The sequence below is a fragment of the Sycon ciliatum genome, chromosome 2, assembly GCF_964019385.1.
Source record: "Sycon ciliatum chromosome 2, ocSycCili1.1, whole genome shotgun sequence".
NCBI classification, from domain to species: domain Eukaryota; kingdom Metazoa; phylum Porifera; class Calcarea; order Leucosolenida; family Sycettidae; genus Sycon; species Sycon ciliatum.
Window position 1 is genome coordinate 39520614 of NC_088644.1, and position 22294 is coordinate 39542907.

The following is a 22294-nucleotide window of genomic DNA, read 5'->3' on the forward strand; positions in this document are numbered from 1 at the left end:
GAGACGAGGGCGCTACGAACACAGTGCACTCGCACACGGCATGTAGTTCATTGATCTATACCACTGCGGCACCGCAATCTAGTATAGTGAGGCCAAGCTAAAACATGGCTAAGACAGATAGACAGTAGGTAACGATACTGAGCCAAATACTTATCATAATAGAGCTGCAGTTCCATGGTGGACCTGAACATCCAGAAGTGCTGCAGTCCGACTGACATCTATACTGATGTCTAAACTGGCTCTGTACATACTGGAGTGGTTGACTGCAATCAACTCTCTCTCTCTTCTCTCTCTCTCTCTCTCTCTCTCTCTCTCTCTCTCTCTCTCTCTCTCTTCTCTCTCTCTCTCTCTCTCTCTCTCTCTCTCTCTCTCTCTCTCTCTCTCTCTCTCTCTCTCTCTCTCTCTCTCTCTCTCTCTCTCTCTCTTCACTGCAGTTCACTACCATACCATACTAGCTTCACTGCAAGTTGGCAGGAGCGCCACCAGCTCAAACCAAATCGGCACACCGTTGCCAACCAAGACAACCACAGCCTCGCTCGAGGCTTCCTTCCTGAAGGTGATCAAACTGGCGAATGGCCACGTCGTTGATTAGCTGCACTCCGCAGCAACAGATCACTGCTTGCCGTGCGTGGAGTACTGGCACTCCGAGGCATGAAGCCACCACTTCTGTTGGACGCGCGGAGTGTTGAGACATTTCCAGCGGAATTGGCCGGGGCGTTTCTAAGTGAAGAGTATGCCGGTCGTCTTGACCGTGGCAGGGACAATGCCGAAGCAGTGCGGTTCAGGTCATCGGACTCGCTAACCAAAAGGTCAGATGGTGAGACAATACTGCCGCGGCTGTCCATGTCCGAGGACGTCACCTGTTGCAGAGACTGGCGGAGTGCCAAGTGGATCTGCCTCGTCTCGCCGGTGTTGCGTGACAGGCCGTCAGCAGTCTGGCGCATCTTCTGCCGCTGAGATGCCACTTTCGCTGTGAGTGTCTGATTCTGCAATGCAGCCGGCACAGCAGACACAGTGCATACAGCAAAAACGCACGGCAGTCAGGACAAGGAAACTGGACAGAACAGCTTCTTTTCTTAATGGATGCCGCAAGCTCTGGCAAATATAGTTGTATTGCCTTGGTGATGAGTCATGCCTGGAATTTGGCAAAATTGCAGAAAATCATTATTCAGAGCAAACACACCTGTGACCATGCATGCTGGCGTATGAGAGAAAATCAAACTGTCGGAACCTGTAGTCTTCTGAGCATTGAATCGAATGGCCTCGGTCCAAGGAGGTTGAGATACAGCGCTTGCGAGATAGACACAATTGTGTGTTCCCCATGTTCGGACTTCATTCTTTTGAGCCTGTTCTATCATCATTCGTGAACTTTTGAAGTCTTTTATGTATTTTCAATTGCATGTTGGTGCATACAGGGTCAGGTAATACTGGCACCGAGTACCCGATTCCAGTTCCTATAAATAACTGGTTTGACAGGCTAAGAGATACAGCACCGCAAACCCTCACCAGTACAGAGGAGACGATACGATAGTGCACTTCAACCTTCTACACTAAAAAATTCACGGTTCGCGCGAGACTGGGTACTAGGCCAAGTTTTCTGCATCTGTAGGACCTCCACAACCCTCTATGGTTCAGCACTAACATTGCAGTCAAGTACAGTGATAGGGCCAGTAGAACAGCTGTGGATGATTAGTTAGCATTCGTGCATGTGCTTACATCATTCTCCAGCTGAAAGACCCTGGCCTGCAACTCGGCCGCTTTTAGCTCTGTCCTGGAGAGCTTCAGCTCAGCTGAGGATCCTGGATAGTCAGAAACAGTGTCGCTATCGCTTGATGTCCTGCATGGGGCACACATCGCAATACAGACAGCAGGGGATGGTTTGTTATGTCTTGCATTACATCATGTACAATGTCATGCACATAGTAATATTATGACTCCATGGCTTGCAGCCCTTTCTCTCTGTCGCGCTTTTCATATTCTTCTTCTTAGTCTTCTTCTTTCAACGCCCATCGCCGGAGGCGGTGATAGCAATGCTACAGCAGAAGCCATAGCAACATGTGCTGGGATGGCACCTTCCAACAGCTTGAAATGCTGAAAAATTGACCTCCACTATTCAGCCCTGGTCTACCGGCACCACACAGCTATGAAGTGGGTTTTTTCTGGCCAGTGAACATAATTACAGTAAGTTGCACACGGCCAGTGCAGGGCAGGGAAAAGACCATAGTCATCTCTCAAACTTGTGCATATGTGAAAAGCATACTCCACACAGCTGTTCCGATCATACAGTCATAGGTCTAGTAGTATTTGTGTAACCATAACAGTTGGTAAGAAGAGATAAATCTGCTGGTTAAAGGGGAAGTTAAGCCTAAAATCAAATTTTCACCAGTTGTAGTCTTCGGGATGTTGAGTCGAATGGTCTTGGTCCGAGGAAGCTGAGACGCTCCCTTCCTCCTTTATTCCCAATCGAACTCGCGCACTTCCACCGAAACTGGGTGACTGCGCCCTACTAGACAGGGATTTGTATGTAAAATGTCACTAAAAGCGCCATTTCGTTCTTATAAAAGCCAGGATGACCGCAATTGGCACATATGTTGTAGTCTTTTGGACGCTGAGTCCACTGGTTTTGGTCCAAAAAGGCTGCGATGCAGCGTTCGGCCCATATTCCCAATCGAACATGGTTAAACAAGCGGTCACGTGCTCATGCGTACACCAGTCACCTAGTCACCGCGCCAGCACAGGCCCAGCAGGCGACAACTTTCACATCAAGTTTCAACTCAAAGGTTCAACGGTTTGACTCAAGTGACAGAAACTCGCCCAAGCATGCTGTAAGTTGTAGCCTGCACTGGCCCTGCAGGCACGGTGACCAGGTGACTGGTGTACGCACGAGCACGTGACCGCTTGTTCAGCCATGTTCGATTGGGAATAAGGGCCGAACGCTACATCGCAGCCTTTTCGGACCAAAACCAGTGGACTCAGCGTCCAAAAGACTACAACATATGGGCAAATTGCGGTCATCCGGGCTTTTATAAGAACGAAATGGCGCTTTTGGTGACATTTTGCATACAAATCCCCATCTAGTAGGGCGCAGTCACCCAGTTTCGGTGGAAGTGCGTGAGTTCGATTGGGAATAAAGGAGGAAGGGAGCGTCTCAGCTTCCTCGGACCAAGACCATTCGACTCAGCATCCCGAAGACTACAACTGGTGAAGATTTGATTTTAGGCTTAACTTCCCCTTTAAGTACTAGGCGATGTATCATTCACCAGCAACCGAATGCACTCCATGTGATGCAGTCAGCGATTAAAGTTCTGTACATGTATGTTCTGCAACGATGATCTGGTCTCATTCACTGGTCTCATTCACTGGTCTCATTCACTGGTCTCATTCACTGGTCTCATTCACTGGTCTCATTCACTGGTCTCATTCACTGGTCTCATTCACTGGTCTCATTCACTGGTCTCATTCACTGGTCTCATTCACTGGTCTCATTCACTGGTCTCATTCACTGGTCTCATTCACTGGTCTCATTCACTGGTCTCATTCACTGGTCTCATTCACTGGTCTCATTCACTGGTCTCATTCACTGGTCTCATTCACTGGTCTCATTCACTGGTCTCATTCACTGGTCTCATTCACTGTTCAGACAGACATAGGTACAGTAAGTTGCACTCGGCCACACTGATCGCAATGCAGACAACAGGCGGACGGTTTGTTATGTCGTGCATTACGTCATGCATATCCCTTTCCATCTAAAAGACCAGAGAGGATAGAGTGTACCTCGGAAAACAAAGAACAGCCACATATGTCCCCTGGAGGTGTGTTCCACTGAGGGTTAACTGTACATGTACTACTGGTGTGGACATGGAAATCCGGCCGCACGTCTAGCGGCCCCAGGGCGCTGGCCATGCAGCCGTGAGTACGCACATTGATCATAATCATGTAAGTTATGCGCTGCAGCGCGCTGGTCGCATCGGATCAGCATGTGCACTGCCTGCAACGACATTCTGTACGCACTGAGGGCGCCGGCCCCGGTCAATCGACTGGATTTCCATGTCCACGACAGCAAATCCACGTACAACAGTGCTGCTCAATGAAATCCAGTAGCGAGAGTCAAGTTTGCGCCTTGCACCATTTCGCAGCCCAGCGTTCGCAAGTCTAGGGCTGCGCAGGCACCCTACTTGAGAAGTTGAGCAGTGATGTGACTGGATTTCATTGAGCGGCACTGTGCTTCTAAATGAATTGGCGTATTGTAGTGCATACTGTCTACTGCGGGCATATACTCAGTACTGGAGTCTCCATATACTGTAAATCATGAATATGTAACGAACAAGTAAATCTAACGAGTTAACGAGCAAAGATTTGTCGTTATTTTAAAATTCGTTAGCAAAAGTCGTATGATTTGGGCCTCGCACGCTTGAAATCGATCATTTCACATTATGGCATGCAGCGCGTGTTCAACGGATCGTAACTCGGTCAATTCTCAACGGAATTCAACAATTGAAAGATCTAGATGATAGCAGAGACGCTCAGCAGTCGGCTCGAACAAGTTCGAAGTCTCTCAGATGAATTTTGCCGAAGCGGCGGGAGATCGAAAAATTTGAATTTTTGCGCTCTTACACTGGATAAATTTCATTTTCTTTATTCTCCTGACATCGAGGTATACTGTGCATGTGATGGACAACAATCATGAATGAATGTCCTTGACGAGCAGTCCTAGTATTATTGAATCTGTCTGAGAAAATCGTTAACTTTTCAAACCGTTAACCTTTAAAAATCAGAAAATCGTTAACTTTGCGGGTCGTTAAAATAATATGATTTACAGTACTCAGTACTAAGTACTGGACTCTCCATGTAACTCAGTTCTGGACTCTCCAGATGCATGCATGTATCCCTTGGAAAAGGTTAAATGAAGATAAAAAGAGCACCTGACCTTGCGCCGTGTCTTCGGCGTGACGCTGAGGCTTCTCCGCGGCCATCCGTGAATGCTTGGCTAGCCCACTGCTCCGGGCCGTCGCTGAGACCAGAGCCGGCAAGCAAGTCTGATGACGACTCAATGAGACTGGTATTGTGCGGAGACTGTATGCGGTGGCACCAGAGGGTTGCGCGTGCAGGCAAAGAGGAGCAATAACACGCATAGCGGCATTATCATGAGTCGGCCACAAACCACACAGCACAGTCATGCATATCCCTTTCTACATGAAAATTAATAGTCTCCTTATGAAATACCAAAGGTACAGTCCTGCTCAATAAAATCCAGTCGCGGCACTCAAGTTTGCGCCTTGCACCTTTTCACAGCCCAGCGTTTGTAGGTCTAGGGCTGCGCAACGCCTGGCGCGTTCTTGAGTGACGCGACTGGATTTCTTTGAGCAGGACTGTACATGTGTGGCAACAAGAAATAATTAATTTTCTTTCTACGAGCCACAAATTTACAATCCACCCAATGATCACATGACCTCGCTGTCAGGTAGGTACCTGGATATCTGGTGGACAGTAACCATGGTGATGCATAACTCTTAGCTAGCTTTGTTTCCTCCTCTGTTTGATCCATGGAATACTTTTCATCAAACCAGGGAAAACTTCACCTGCAGCGAAGAGGCCACTCCTTTACCACACACTGTCCAAAATTGGAGAAAGCAAAATAGCAGCACCCCGCAACTTGTGACGGACACTCCTCCCATTCATTGCCGCGGGAGTGTCAACAACATTGCTAGTTCTTTTCGACTCTCTCGTACACACCACAACAACAACAATAGAACTGCAGGGTCGCAGCACCAGCTGCTCCAAGAACAAAAAGAACACTGTCTTCAGACCAGCATGCACCTTCATGTGCATGCTGCAACTCCGCACTGTGCAGCCAGTGCGTACCGCACTCCCAGCACAGTCCGTGAACTCTGGACTGTGCACTCGCGTTTCGAAAAGAACAGCATTTCTTGTTTAATATTTAACTCGGATGGTGAGCCAATTAAATTATTGTGAAAAGAAGAAAGACAAAATGTTGCGAGTTATGGCTAACTGTCCACCAACGTCCACTCGCTGACTCTTTAAGATCTGGTTACGTTGGTGGACAGTTAGTCATAACTCGTAACATTTTGTCTTTCTTCTTTTCACAATAATTTCTTGTTTACTTCGTTGCTCTCATCCAACAAGAAATGAGGCATTTCTCTTTAAAAGATACAAAAGACACCAGTGTAAGAGGGACCATACCTTTTTTCTGTCTGGCCGACCGTCATCTCTTCTCCGATCAGTAACATTGCGATGCAGGTGATCACGGTTGCTACCAGCACCAGCACCAGCACCAGCAGATGTTGTGTTAGCTGATAGATGTAGACAATGGCGTTCCTGTACATACTCGGCAACTTGCTCTCGCAGCATATCCAGAGTGTGTTCCTTGCTGTCGGCAGCCTTCAGCCTTGCCGCAAGGCTCCTCTCCCGACCCATTAGCTCTTCTATAGCCAGAGATAGGCCGTCCTTGTCACTGTCTGTCTTGCGAAGTTTTGCTTCCACCTCGTTACATTGTTCCGTTTTACTGTTGAGCTGCACTTCGATACTATCCAGTTGCACACGGAGCTCCTTGTGCTTCTCTTTCAGGTTATTGTGCCTCTCGTGTACGTGGCTGAACTCTTGTCTCATATTAGCCAGCGCATCTTCACTTGTCTGAAGCTGAGCCCGCAGGTCAAATATCTGATTAGTAAGTGCTGCAACATGCCGGGCACTGTCCACGTTCTCCAAGTCAGCCTCTTGTCGCTGCGACAGGGCCGCGTGCAGCTCTCGCCTGTGGGATTCGGACATTTGCTCCAAGGCATGATGCGCTCTTGCCAGTTGTGCCTCTGCTTCGCTGCGACGTGTCTCCGCTTCATCCCTGGCCGTCTTCTGGTCACTGCAATCTAGACGTACTGTCAACAGCTCCTCGGTTTTCAGTTGCAGTTGTCTTGTCACTTCTGCAAGCGTGGCGTCTTTCTCATTCTGAACAGTCTCGATGGCGTTGGCATTGTCCCTGGCGTCCGACTCTTGACTGTTCCTGAGCCGAGTGACTTCGGTCTGGTACTGCTTCAGCTCACTGGACAAACCACTCACCTGTACCTGCAGTTCCAGCTTTCTGGCGTTGACCTCCTTCAGCTGCTGCTCTGAGGTGCTCAGGGCCTGCTCAAGAGACTCCTTCACGGCTTGTATCGAGCTAAGCTTCTGCTTGGTACCGGAGAGCTCGGAGCGTAAGTTCCCAACCTCCTGTGATATGTGAGCTGACGTTGCCTCGTGTCGATCGTAGAAGCCGGTGAGGTCTCTGATGGATCGGTTCTTCTTGTCCACTTCTGATCGGAGGTGAGTGATCTCAGCTGCAAGCTCTCGCTCCGCATCTCTCCGCCTGGTGGCCTCCAGCCGTAGCTGCTGCTGTGAGTACTCCGTGGCACTGAGCTGAGTAGACAGCCTTTCTACAGCAGCTGCTTGACTTTCCACATGCTTGACCAGCCTAGCGACGGCAGCATCCACTGGCATGCCACCTCCGCTCGCCGCCTCACTGGGTATATGCAGCTGAGTTGATCCGTCTGACATGATGCGCTGCAGTCCAGCTTCAAATTGTCTCAACGAGGACACAAGCAGAGCGCGATCTTCGACTAAACTGTTATTCGTAGACACTCTGTCCTCCATTTCCTCCTCCATTTGGTCCAGCCTACTTGTAGCCTCCGCCAGACTGTTATTCAACAGCTTGACCTCCGCTTCACGCTTCATTAGAGCTGAGTTGAATTCATCCGAAGCCTTGGAGACCTGGCTGGCCAGGTGGGCGTTTGCTGCCCGGAGACTGGAAACCTCCTGGTCGAGCAGGCTGTGCTCCTGCTGTTGCTGCTTGAGATCTAGCTGATGTCTGCGCTGCGCTTCCTCCATGTTGCTCTCCATTTCCTTCAGAAGGAGTCTGGAAGTACAGAAAAAGAGGAACATTAAAAATAAAATCGGTTGCTCTCCACACTGGAGCTCGCGCTTTTCGAGCCAACCAACTTCCTTAATTTAACCCTTTAGAGCCTAAATTATTTCAGCTGAAGCATGATATTCACAAACTCACATTCTCATCTGGCTGTAATTTTGATAGCCTTCGGAGGATTCTAACAATCTTGGACTCCATGGAAAGCTCTCAGCAAGACGAACGCAGCCATACCCAGTTTGCCATTGACAGAGCCGAAGGCGTAAAGCCGCAGCGCGATGCGAGTGTTCAAATGCCAGACCTACATAGTACATGTACGAGCGTGGCACTAAATTCTCAGGCATTTCAACTATTTCGATCCCAGAACGGTCAAAGCTTTCGCAGGAGAGAGCTGAGAAATGCAGCTACAAGTGTGAATACGTGGGCAGCGAGTCAGGGAAAACCCCTTGCACGTGTTTAAATTTACGCTGGCGCGAGCTGACTTGTGCCAGCAAATTTTGTTCGAGTGTCATAACTCTACTCCAGGACCTCAGATCGTCTTCGGGTTTTTTCCAGCCGACAGCTGAGGCATTCCTGATACGAATAGACCGTTTGATCGTTGAATTCAGACAAGGATTGACTGAATGCCGAGGTTTGCTACCACTTCTTTTGTAATAGCAGCATTTAAATACAGTAAAAATATGACTCAATGCAATGGGGGGGGATTAGTAATACATAATTTTACTGGTTTGAGTCGACCTTAGGTTGAACCCGGAAAGATCGTTTACATAGCGTTCCTATCTTTCATATCTTTCATTGCACACAAGTACTCACAACGGCAACATTGAATCTACCACAGAATCGTATGCAGGTACTCACGACGGCCGATTCTCGTACGCAAACAAATCACAAGGTTTGCAAAATGTCCGTATCTAAGCTGACTGTATGAGGCTATGGAGATAGACGTAGCACAAGGAACATTGCAATCAGTGCAGTCATGGTTCACTATTTTAAACAAGAGGCCAACTCAAAACTAGCCCTACTGGCCCTACTAGCCCTACTAGCCCTACTAGCCCTACTGGCCCTACTGGCCCTACTGGCCCTACTGGCGCTACTAGCCCTACTGGCGCTACTGGCGCTACTGGCCCTACTAGCCCTACTGGCCCTACTGGCCCTACTGGCCCTACTGGCGCTACTGGCCCTACTGGCGCTACTAGCCCTACTGGCGCTACTGACTGATGGGCTGCAGGTGAATTGGCTGAGGATGGAATTGGCCATTGTCGTCGATATTGGGAAGATCTTCGTCGAGAAGACCTATCTGCTGGAAAGCGATGGGGAAGTGTGCGTCGATGTGTATGCCCATTAGCAGGAGATTGCCACAGCCATACATGTTCACCACTGTCCTAATGCCAGGGCTGCCGCAGCTGACATTGCCAACGGTGATGAGAATGAGGTGCGAAGATTGATGGATGAAGCAAAGGCAAGCATTCAGCCGGCTGTGACCTACTTCCAGCGCCGTTTCAACCATGTCAACAGCACTGTGCACCAACCCGTGTCACTCTTCAAGGCCGTCAGAATATTCTGTCCGCTGAATGTGAACACTGCCTTGGTCAATGACCTGCGCCGGTTACTCATCTTGGATGACGACGAGATCATCGCCGGACTGTGCGAGGAATTGCCTGCTTACCTGGTAGCAGCCCAGGACCACCAGAGAGGATCGTCACGGCTGGTGTGGTGGCAAACACAGGATGGTCTACCAACGTGTCAGTTTGAGGCGAAGCTCGTATTCACAGTAGCACCATCATCTGCTGTTGCAGAGCGAGTATTCTCTCTTTGGAGTGCTGCATGCTCTTCATCACAGAGGGGGGTGCTAGAGGATAGCCTACAAGCCACCGTCATGCTCCAGTACAACCGCGGAAGGCTCGCACTGGAGTGGCTAACAAAGAGTTGGACACTGAGAAATGTCAACCTGTTCAGTAAGCTTTCACATCATGTAACATTCCGCATCTTTGGGCTAATGTAGGGCTGACACGGGCTGCATCCGACCTGCCCGTTTCTTCCATTTTTTACGTGATTATTCTGTCCTTTCCTATCAGTCCTGTGCAAGCTACATGTTACTGTAAATACAAAATTTCGGCGCTGCAAAATTTCGGCACTTCACGATTTTTGACATTTCGGTGGCGATTTTTTTCGGCGTGGGGTAGAGGGCATGGTATAGTGCGACAGATGCTGTGAAAAATTTCATCGGCGTTTTAATTTAGGCGTTTTGGGTCGGTGCCGAATATAGCCGAAATTAAATAGCTGCCGAAAATTTGTATATTTACAGTATCTTAGTTTGGATGTCTTATGGACATGCATTGATCCCACCTACGCATTACATTGCCGCACTTCCACCCATTTCGATCGCATACCCACTGTTCGTACTGAGTTCACCTTACCATTACATTGGACCACAGCATAGTATAGCACCATCATTGGCATAATTCCAGCATAATGTAGCATAATCACTGGCATGATTTGGACATAATGCAGAAATTTACCATGCATAATCCGCCAAAGGCTACTCCAAACACACTCTTTAAAAGCTCCATACATACTTGAGTCTCCCGATTTCTTCGCCGGAGGCAACAAGCTCGTTTATACGTGTGACTAGTTCAGTTTGTGCCGCTGCTGATTCCGCCTGCAGAACCTATAAGAAGAAGGAGATTGGACAGGGGTAAAACAAAACACGGAGCTGACTTTCACACTAACTGTTAGCTGTCTAACAAAGTTAAACCAAACCCTTTGCCACAAGTTCCTTTCTAGACCGCAGCAACGTACCGCTCTCATAACATGCCCGCTGCACACAACCTAGATGGACATCTCAACATACACGGGGCAAGTCTAAAGTCCCGCTTGACTATCTATAGTCTATCATGATATGCCCAGTGAGTGCCCTGGAGCAATGCACTGCACCGGTAACCCCATTACAACATGCAGCCTGTCTTATTGCTGTTGATAGCGGTGGATGCAGGGTAGGAGACCAGTGTCACGACTCGCAAGCACAGACTGATCACCGATTCAGTAAACAGCCATGGTTACAAAGTGATTTCTAAAAACAGATATCACATACATGTACAGCGCCATTCAGCTGTCTTCCCTGGCACACTGTGATTGGCTACAGTGCTGTACTCCCTAGCACATAGCTACCGTATTTTCCGGGGTATAAGCCGCACTGGGGTATAAGCCGCACCCCCTTTTTGAGGCAAAATATTGACTAAAAGTTGGTATTCAGAGTATAAGCCGCACCCACAAACCAAGATTTGTCACACTCATTGACAAATGGCCTTTCTACAAATTTATTATGGTTATGGAGCTAAATACCATGTTAGATCAGATTATGAAGTGTTAGTGCACCACAGGTTGCTGCAGAGATGTTGGTGCTGTGTTGACTACACTCTACAGATCACTCCATGTCATCTGCACTATCTTCAATCTCGCTGCCACTGATGTTGATCAGCAACACAGGCGCGAAGCTGAGTCGAATGACATGTCACATGACGTCAGCATGCATACTGATGTATGCTAAGCATTCATTCGCGCAAGCATATTCGGTGTATAAGCCACAGGGGCGATTTTGGTCCGATTTTTAGCGAAAAAAAGTGCGGCTTATACCCCGGAAAATACGGTAGTTACCTCGTTTTGATCCGACAGCTGCTGCAGGTGCTCTTCAAGGTTGGAGATAACAGCCATGGAACGCTGCTCGCCAGTTCCAACCTCGTCTTCCGACGACACCGCCGAGCCAGTGCTCTCCTGACGTTGGTAGAGTGATTGGCGGAATGGCGCAGTTGTCACTCGGCCAGCAGCACTGGTAGTGGTGGCGGTGGTGACGGCCATGGAAGTCTTATGCACGGCCTGCAGTTGCACCTGCAAGCTAGCGATTCTTTCAGACAGACGCCTATTCTCTGCTGTGAGCCGCTGTATCGTACTCAAGTGACCCTGCACACCACACACAGTACAGTGAAACCTGTATAAGACGACCGCTCAAGGGACCTTCAAAATCTGGTCTCTGTTACCAGGTGGTCTCCTTATCCGCAGGGTCGTTTGACTGGAAATAGCCTCCCTTGGCCCTGGTTCCAGTGATCTTCTGGGACAGGTGGTCTTCTGGGACAGGTGGTCTTCTGGGACAGGTGGTCTTCTGGGACAGGTGGTCTTCTGGGACAGGTGGTCTTCTGGGACAGGTGGTGGCCTTGACAGGTTTTACTGTATGCTGTTAATACATACGTGATGGCATGTAGGCATGGATGGAGGATGCTGCAACCTGTCAAAAGCCGCCTGTCCATGCCCCCCCCCCCCCCCCCCCCACACACACATATACACAAACACACAGATACTCAATCTGCGGACAGCAAACACACACATACATTTACAAACACTTCAAGATGCACTACAAGAGCATAGGCAATCACAGACAGATAAGAAACTGTTCCATCTAACCCAACTCAAGCCCTTGGTCAGCTGCCCTCAAACACAAAATACATGGACCGGACATAACAATGACAGAACATTGGCATTGTAGCTCCTAAAAATAACACTACTACACTAAGAACCAACCTGATTCTCGTCAGTTTGCAGAGCAAGAGATTGAGTAAGGTTCTTCTCCTGAGACACAAGATCCAGTGCTTGCCGTTCAAGGTCACTACATCTCTCTTGTAAAGCCTGGCATTTCTTGTCATCCTGAGTGAGTAGGCTGTTCTTGGAGGTGAGCTCCTCTCTTTGGCTGCGCAAGCGTGAGATAGTCGTCTGAAGCAGATTGATCTCTTCCAGGCGTGTTTCAGACAATTGCTTCAGGCTGTCGACCGATGTGGTGCCCGCGTGGAGCTCGGCATTTTCAGCCTGCAAGCGGCGCACATCCGCATGCAACGCTGTCATCTGCTCCTGCAATTCTTTTACCGTCTCGCCATGCCGCTCGTTCTGATATAGACTCTGCTGCTGCTTCTGGTCCAGGACAGACCTCAGCGCACCTGCATCACCACGTACAGTCTCCATATCTGCCACCAGTTTCTTGTTGGTCGCATCCAGTTCATGAAGCTGTGACCCAACAGAGGATAGCTTGGATTTCAGGTCGCCAATGGCATGCGCAGCTTCGTCCAACTCCCTCTCCTTTTCTTTCAGGTCATCTGTTCTGCACTTCAGTTGGCGCTGGATCTGAAGCAACCCCTGAGTTTGCTGTTGGTTACCGTCTTTTAGCTGGGTATTTTGATCGCGCATTTCCAGCAGTTCTCTATCAAGTCTGGATACTTCCACTGTGTGCTTCTCCTGCTCAAGTCGAAGCCTTGCCTCCACGGTCGACGACTCAGCGGCCGTCTGTTTCATCGAGCCCTCAAGCGACTGACAGCGGTCGTTGCTTGTCTTCAGCGCCTGGCGCACGGCGGCAGACGTCTGGATAGGAGCAGATGTCCACGTGCAAATAATTCACCCGCGGGTCAGCTATAAATCTAGGCCATTGCACTGTAATGAAACATGACATGCCTTTGCATGTACATATACTAGTATGCTCTATTCACTGCTCAAGTTGCACCTGGCGATTGCAGACAGGCATGCATGGCAGACAGGCATGCATGGCAGACAGGCACTGCATGGCAGACAGGGACTGCATGGCAGACAGGCACTGCATGTCATACTGGCTTACAATCAAGAAGGTATATACCATATAATGAGTTGACCTTTGTTGTTATTTTGTCTGTGCGTGTTTTAGCTGCTGTTGCTGGTGCAAATTCATCTTTCTTCTCGTAAAAAAAAGAAGAAGAAAAAAGTAAATTATCGTATCCGTTCCCGAAGGGAACTCACGACGGCCACTAACACCCAATAAACCCTAGCGGCAGATGCAGCGCCTAACAGTTTCTTCTCGTGATGCCAATAAAGATCAAAGTGTGCGAGGGAGAGATAGCAAGGCAAGATTGAGTAGGTGGGGACTAAGTACATACGGGTGGGGGTGGGCTGTAGTTGTAGTTGTTGTTGTTGTTGTTGTTGTTGTTGTTGTTGTTGTTGTTGTTGTTGTTGTTGTTGTTGTTGTTGTTGTTGTTGTTGTTGTTGTTGTTGTTGTTGTTGTTGTTGTTGTTGTGCAGTGAATACAGTTCAGTTCAGCACACTTCCAACCCTACCTGGAGTTCTACATTCACCGAAGCCAGTACATCCAGGATTGCTTGGAACACGGTGCTTCCGTCTGCAAGCCGATGACGACCACCAGTTCGCCCTGTCGGAGACGCTTGGCGCTGGGAACGCGCAGCAGTGCTGGGCAGATGCTCTTGCAGCCGCTGGACAACTTCATGCGTTTCCTGTAGCTCCAATGATAGTTCTGTGTTGAGCTGCTCAGCGTCATGAAGCCTGGCCGAGAGCGCTGTGTTGTGTGACGCCTGAAGAATTTGTTAACACACACAGCCTAGTTGATGACGGAGAGCATTGCAAAACACGCCATGCAAAAATTAAGGGGTTTGTTCATCCTCAAACTCCTCAAACTGAGGCTAGAGTTTCAGCACAGAATGACGAGGGAAATCAATCATTGGCCACTGGGAGCACATCAGAGTTGTAACAGAGGATAATACATAGTAAAAGTTTGCATCTTCACATAACCTTGGGAACAATCAGTTGAGACTCGATAATTCCGAGGCTCGGTATTCCTCAGCTATGTATAGTTTTGTTGAGCTACCTTCGAGAAAAGTTTCAGTTTTCTCCTTCTCGTGCATTGGCCGAAATTTAAAAGCCGGCGGTTAGCCTCCATTTGCCTCCGGAGAATCCTTGAAAATATAATATCAACCTCATCCTACTCGGATATTGGTTGTCATGGAGATGGTAAGTGAAATGATGTATACACGAACGAACGAAGCTAGTTGCCTACCTGCTCGCTTATCCTGGCTTCAAGGTTTCTGTTTTCTTTGGCGAGCTGGTCTCTTCGACCAGCGACTGCATTCAAGTGGAGAGCAGCAAGCTTCTGTGACGTGGACGTGGTCGACTTTAGGCTGTTCAGTTGCGATGTGATCATGTCTCCGGCTTGGGAAAGATCTCTGAAAACAGACACACACACACACCATTGGACCATTGGACGCCCATCGCCGGAGGCGATGATAGCGATGCTACAGCAGAAGCCATAGCAACTTGTGCTGGGATTGCACCATTCAACAGCTTGCAAGGCTGAAGAATTGGCCGCCACTATTCAGCCTGGTCTACACCACACAGCTATGAAACGGCTTTTTCTAGCCAGTGAATCCCTACTTTTTGGTCTTTTTTTATTTATTTTTCCCGCACATGCATCACACCACATACTCCGGCATGCACTGGCTGTTGGTAACCACCCAGGAGAATGAAAGAAAAGTGAGGAGGAGTCTGAGAAAGAGAAGAAAGATGTGTGTGACCATAATCATCGGGAATCGAACCCGCAACCTATCGATTAGAAATGGCTGCACATACCACTGCACCATATGGGACACACACACACACACACACACACACACACACACACACACACACACACACACACGCACATACTGTTGTTGCATGTTTTGCTGTAAATCACAGATTGCAAGATCCGACCATTACAACATACATGTATGCTGGACTCAGTAGGCAGTCCGGCCCCTATAATATATATGAGGAAGGGAGCGTCTCGGCTTCCACGGACCAAGACCATTCGACTCAGTACCCCGAACACTACAACTAGTGAAAATTTGATTTAGGTAGACCAGACCTCTGTCTTACCTGCATACAGAGGCTTTCATCTGGTGTAGGTCATTCTGTGTGGCCTGCACTGCCGCCGACAGCTTCCTCACACAAGACTTCAGTTGATCGTTCTCCTGCACAATGATAGCCGTTGCAAATAGTGACACAATAACCAAACAAAGTTGCGCATGTATTTTTAACTTTTAGGTTAGAACGCAAGAAGCACACAGGAAACTGATACATGCGGAAGCCATCATGAATGGCTAGATCAGCTTTTGGTGAGCAGCACAAGCGTAACTTTTCATTGGGCAGCAGGTATGGGTAGCTGCATGCAGCGTTGAAACTCACAAATTCACAGGCCTGCAGCCGTTGAACCTGCTGCTGTAACCGACAATTCTCCTCCAGCAATGTACCGTGTGACGCCGAGGCTTTGACACTTTCGTGCGACCGTGTTTCAACGTCTTGCTCCAGTCGGCGGCATTTCTCCTCCACCTGCCTATTGCTAAGAAGCAGACCATACAAATGAACAGCAGAACAAGTCGGACAGTTTGATCGAACTGAGTCTGTTGCCAGAGGCTACTCACAACACACATAGGCAATAACGTTCTTACAATAATGTCATTCACTGGTTTGAGGAAAAGACACAAACGGGAAATGTCCAAAGAAAAAAATGACTGCCACCACCAGGATTCGAACCAGGGACCATGTCATAATACATGTATGAAAACTGAGACCCCTGCACTACATGTATAGCATGCAGTATACAAGGTTATGCAGAACAATATTCAGTGTTCACTGATGTCACATGATGCCATCTAGTACAGTAGATTCTACAAGGTGCACCGTTGATCAATGATTATCCAACATAACGTATTGGTTACAAAGCAGCACTCCGAGCCTCCTTACATGATGAGTATCGGCCAAACTAACTTACCGCACTTCCTGGTCCTGTAGAGTTTTCAATGCGATAGTCAACTCTGTGGACTGTTCACTGAATGCTTCCAGTTGGTACTGTGAAGTTTCCAGCTGAGGTAACAACATATTCACATCCATTCATAAGAAGGTGAGGAAAGGTTGAACCAAAAGACTCCCCCACATTGAACTTTCATCCCTCATCCATGAAACCTCACCAGCCCCTCCTCCCCTCATCCTCAATGCACCCCACCCCCTCCTCCCCTCATCCATCCATTCCCCCCCCCCCCCCCCGCACTCATTCTCATTCATGCATCCCTCCCCCCTTCCTCCTCTCATCAATGTACCCCCTCCTCTCATCATCCATTAACCTCTCCTCCTCCTCCCATTATCCACACCCTCTTGCACTCATCTATGCACGCACCCCTCCCCCCCCCCTTCCACACTCATCCATGCACCCCTTCTTCCGCTAATCCATGCACCCCCTCCTCCTCCTCCCCTCATCAATGTGGCCCCCGTCTGCACTGATCCATGCACCCCCCCCCCCCCCCCCTCTCTCCTCCCCTCGGCCATGCGGCTCCCACACCTCCCCTCCCCACACTCATCCATACCCCCCCCCCCCCCCTCACACACACACATTCAAAAAGACATGTTACTAGTATATACAGCATACCCGTTTCTGAAGCTGCTCTCGATCTGCAGTCCGCTCCTTTACAAGAGAGTGAAGCTGAGTTGAACGGGACTTGTAGGTCAAACACTGCAGCACAGCGGCACAGCACACACGACATACACATACATGTACATGTACACCATACTACCAATACTGAATAGGCACTAGTGCAAGAAAGCAAGAGGGCCAAGCTAGTGTATCAGGTCTGCGTGTCGCAGCTAAATTTCCTGGATCACAGCAAAGCTGATACAGATGTATGGTGCCAAGGGATGTCGTGGACATCACAAAGCCACAGTTATGTAGCAGGAGACCTACATGCTTGAACCTCACATGCACACAGCACTTCACAATAATGATAAAGTCCAGGAATTTCTCCGTGATGGCCATCCATCCCAGGCCAGCTGCATCCTCTCGGGCTCTGGCTTTCGAAGTACAAGACAATTGGGCAGTGAAGAATGTGCAGGTCAGGAACAATAGGAACACCTGTGTCGTAAAGACACGAATACAGCTCGGTGCTTAACCCACCGTGTTCGTTTGTTTTCGCTACCTTAATCTGGGCCTTAGCATCCTCAGCCCCGAAGTCAAACACAATAACCTTGGTACACATCCTGTTCACAACCTTGTCCGTACCTTCTCCTTCAACAGGTTAACCAGTTTTGCGTGCTTGACTTGGGTTGAGCGATAGGCCTCCACTTGGCGCTGGTATGTCTCGTCGCGTTTCTGCAGTTCTGAGCTGACAGTGAGCAGCTGAGTCTGCACAGATTTCAGCTGTTCTGACATTGCCCTCTCGCGATCTTGAGCCACCATGGACTTCTCGATCTGCGGTGGAAATAATAATAATAATAAGCAGCCCCACAACTGCTGACTAACATACTCATGCTAGTACAGTGTCTGGTGTTTAAAGGCGTGCTCCGCTAGTCATACTATTCGCTGTCTGTCTCCACTATGGCAAAGGTGAAAACGGGTCACAGTCTATGAAGGCTACACGCTACAAATGGGCTGGTGATTCATATGTAGGCTCAGGTATTGAGCAAGGAGCAGCTGCATATTATACCATTCACCGGCGTCGTGACGTGACCAATTCGGCAAGGGTTAACTGTCTACACCACAGTCACATGTGGTGCTCTTTTTTTTCTTTTCTTTTTACAAAATCCACATATCTCCAGACACTGGGGTGAATAATGGAGTGTGGTGGTGGGGCCTATTAAGCTCAGTCGACCGGTGTAAACACATACAGCTGTGAACCCGCTTCAGAGACCATGGCACACGTACATTTTATCTGCGTTACGGCTAAGCAGGTTTATGCTTCACTCCGCTACAGTCAGTGTTTCTCCTTCATGCCACTGTGCAAACCCAGTAAACGACTTTGAGAACCATAACGACCAGGGGGGGGGGGGGGGGGGGACTTGCAATATTCTACAGTAAACAAGAGGGAATCTTTGCAACGCTAACCTCTTCACTGACTGCGACATACTTCTCGCCCAGGCTCTGTCGTTCCCGTGTCATCTTGGACAGCAGCTGACTAGCTTTGGCCAGCTCTTGCTGCAGCAAAGACTTCTCCTCTGTCAGCGACGCAATACTGACACTGTCATCGAAATCCACCAGCAGCGGCAGTGGCTGCGTTTGGAGCTGGGACAGTGACATGAAATCATCGCCGTCGCCGTCGTCCGACAGTCCCAGGCTCGATTCTGCCTTCTCCAAATCCGTGAGCGGTGGCGGAACAAGGCCAACAGCAGTCGCACTGACCTGAGCGGTGTACGCCGCAGTCGATGCAGCAGCACCTGTGCTGATACCGGCAAAGGCCGACGATTGCTTTGCTCTGGCGTTCGGAGTGGCCAGATTTGTAGTCAGGAATCCAGGAGCGGCGCCCCCGTGCGCGGCCAAGGGTCTGGTACAGTGATGCTGTGCTATTGGCTGCGCGCTAGTGGTGGAGCCATTCCAGCCCGCACTTACAGTGGTCCCGGTGGTGGTGGTGGTGGATGTGCTGGTATTGTTCAGGTGTTGTGCTATGATCTCCAGTACCCTGTCAGGGACCCGATGGTGACTAGCTGGACTGCGGCGTAGCACTTGAAGGGCTGGGTCTGAGCTGATAGCACGGCAACTTTCCTCCAATGTCTGTGAAGACACAATAGGAAGAGGCGGAAAAGTAGTTTTGCCAAAAACTGGCCTCAAATAAAAGCGGAAAGTAAATGGAGAGTGCCAAATCGATGCTACTGACACTGCAATGCACACACACGCACAAGCGCACACACGCACAAGCGCACACGCACAAGCGCACAAGCGCGCACGCACAAGCGCGCACGCACAAGCGCGCACGCGCACACGCACAAGCGCACATGCACATATACACACACGCACGCACACACACGCGCGTGCACTCTCTCTCTCTCTCTCTCCTTCTCCATCCCGTGGCCCTGTTCTGTCGAATCCGACCCATGTAGTTATATCTGTGTAGCGCATAGAGCATTTAAAAAGCGTGGTGAGTATGTGCATCATGGATGTAATCTGAAACAAGGCTAGGTCTTCATGCATGGAGAAAGATTACAAGGAACTCCTCGACTTGGCCATATTCAGGGTTCAGGGATGGACAACATTACTTGAGAATGCGTCAAATAATATTACCGTAAAATCCCGCCAGAGCGCCCCTACCTCCTCGACGCTTCAGGTGGGGAGGGGCGGATGGGCGAGTCCTACTTGCCGCATTCAGTGCTACATGAAAAAGTACTCACCCTACGAAAACTGGTCGTGCATCTCGTACACCGACCAAAGGTCAAGAGCCAGGAGTCGTACAGACCCGACAAAACGCAGGGTTTGTGCGATCCCTGGTCAAGAGGGTGGGCACTGTTGCGTACATTTCCAACGGGGTTGAGCACGCGTCTGCAGTACAGTACGGCATCACAGACTGCGACAGAGTCATACGAGGATACAATCAATCACGTCCCTGACAAGAAGTCAGGGAGGGGCGGATGGGAGAGACGGGGCGCTCTGGCGGGATTTTACGGTATTTTTATATTTCAAAATTTTGAAGGACGCTTCACGCAGCTTCATTATACTTGAATTGTTTGCAGGCAACCTGCCTACACTCAAGAGAGCACTGCATTTCACACAAATGCATTGGTATCCTTACAACGTTTCGGTCTTTATGACCATCATCAGGAATGAAGTGGACATGGAAAGAACAGCAGTATAAAAGAAGGAGGCAAGCAAGCAAAGCGCGGTACATAGTGACAGCGCGCGTAGAGAAGTGCAAAGCACGTCATGGCGGGTGTGCATTACTACATGTACATGACAACACAAGCACAAACGGCGAGGAAAGTAGATACTGCGCTACAGCAGTGATAACAGCCCAGTTCCAGTCTCACACCACCAATGAGGTGTGTAGAGCCCCGCTTCCACATTCTACCATGGTCTGCAATCATCTTTCTTGCTCAGCTACATTTAGCATCATGCATGGGATGTTGTACTGACCTGTGCGCTTTGCCGGCGCTGAATACAGCTGTTATTTACTGCGAGTGGCGCGGGGCTCTACACACCTCACTGGTGGTGTGAGACTGGAACTGGGCTGTTATCAATGCTGTAGCGCAGTATCTACTTTCCTCGCCGTTTGTGCTTGTGTTGTCATGTATATGTAGTAATGCACACCCGCCATGACGTGCTTTGCACTTCTCTACGCGCGCTGTCACTATGTACCGCGCTTTGCCTGCCTGCCTCCTTCTTTTATACTGCTGTTCTCTCCATGTCCACTTCATTCTTGATGATGGTCATAAAGACCGAAACGTTGTAACGATACCAATGGATTTGTGTGAAATGCAGTGCTCTCTTGAGTGTAGGCAGGTTGCCTGCAAACAATTCAAGTATTTTTATATTATTACTAGCAGCACCCCCGGCCAGCGTTGCCTGGCCGAATGTGGCGGCATGCGGGTGAAGCAAGTACATGAACAGCACACGTGCTCAGCACGTGGTGGTGGCCAGACCGCTGAAGTCCTGGTGCACCGTACCGGTGAGGGAGGTTCTTCATCGTTGGAAGGAGAAGGAGGGACGTCTGTTACCATGGTTACGCCTTCGGGAGGCTGGTCAGAGTTGTCCATCACCTGGTGGCGGATGAAGCGGCTCAAAAAATTCATAAAATTACGAACAAAAGTGCGATGCGCGCTCTTCACTGCAGATCAGATGCAGAGTGCAGTCAGTGCAGATCTTTTGAATCCTTTTGTTGCAGATGCATGTTTCTATTTGCAGAGAACGGTTCACGTGGTCCGCAGCGCTTGTGCGGCTGCTAGTGCTACCTATGCCATGATGGCCTGGGCTAGGTGGCTACATGATTCGCACGCTTCGCGTGCTCAGTGCTTCTGCGCGCGCGGCTGCTAATACCGCTACACGTACTGATCGTGTCTGCATGCTACCACCTACACTGTTCGCACGCTTCGCGTGCTCAGCACGTGGTGGTGGCTACACGATTCGCACGCTTCGCGTGCTCAGTGCTTCTGTGGCTGCTTCCGCTAGCTACACTGTGCTACACTGTTCGCACGCTTCGCGTGCTCAGGGCAGCGCTGCTCCGCAGCGCTTCAGCATGACACAAAAACACACGTCACAGGTGCCTCTTCTCTATAAGGAGCGTGACACACACACACACACACACAGACACACGTCACAGGTGCCTCTCTTTTATAAGTAAAGATATTACGGATGAAACTTGGGTACGAGTGTACAGAGAGCCGGCGTGGAAACCTCAGCCCCATTGGCATCGGTACCACATCTCTGCATGTATTGTAGTGATGTAGAAGAACGGTATTCTGATTCCTGAAATCATTAATTTTTAGACCGCTAGCTTACCCTCAAGATTTGTGAGAACTTGGGCGCAAACGACCCACTAGCCGCTAGTACTTGATCGGGCCGCAGAGATTCTGTCATCTTGGTTTAGAAGTAGCGAACTCGCGTATCGAATGGCCATGTATGTAGGAATCAACAAGAACGAGAGCTCAGCAACAAAAGACGTAGATCTACCATTCATTCACGATTGCCACGAAATGATAGCAATTATTAAATTTTGATTTTTGATCTGAGCATTTTTCTCAAAAACTTGAAAAGGGTGCACAATGGATATGATGTCTCCTTGGTAACACTAACAGTCT

General features: G+C 49.3%; 1 protein-coding gene across 1 annotated transcript; it reads right to left on the minus strand.

Annotated features, from left to right (window-relative positions):
* Nucleotides 1-426: 426 nt before the first annotated feature.
* On the minus strand, nt 427-22193 carry LOC135810045 (putative uncharacterized protein MYH16). The gene is made up of 16 exons (XM_065323510.1): nt 21996-22193; nt 18618-19280; nt 17796-17984; nt 17169-17252; nt 16518-16609; nt 15932-16085; nt 15623-15717; nt 14766-14931; nt 14032-14283; nt 12482-13309; nt 11564-11866; nt 10486-10577; nt 6202-7903; nt 4928-5073; nt 1717-1837; nt 427-986 (listed from the first exon to the last, which is right to left on the minus strand). The coding sequence occupies exons 1-16, from the start codon at nt 22071-22073 to the stop codon at nt 561-563; spliced, it is 5391 nt and encodes a 1796-aa protein (XP_065179582.1). The 5' UTR covers nt 22074-22193; the 3' UTR covers nt 427-560.
* Nucleotides 22194-22294: the final 101 nt, after the last annotated feature.

Excerpts from the sequence above, each read along its gene's own strand:
- LOC135810045 (XM_065323510.1), bottom strand. The coding sequence starts at position 22,073 with ATGACAGAATCTCTGCGGCCCGATCAAGTACTAGCGGCTAGTGGGTCG. Across the intron at positions 17,253-17,795 it reads TTAACCTGTTGAAGGAGAAG|TGTTTGACCTACAAGTCCCG; the intron begins GTACGGACAAGG and ends GCTGTGCTGCAG. Across the intron at positions 987-1,716 it reads TCTTTCAGCTGGAGAATGAT|AATCAGACACTCACAGCGAA; the intron begins GTAAGCACATGC and ends GCTGCATTGCAG.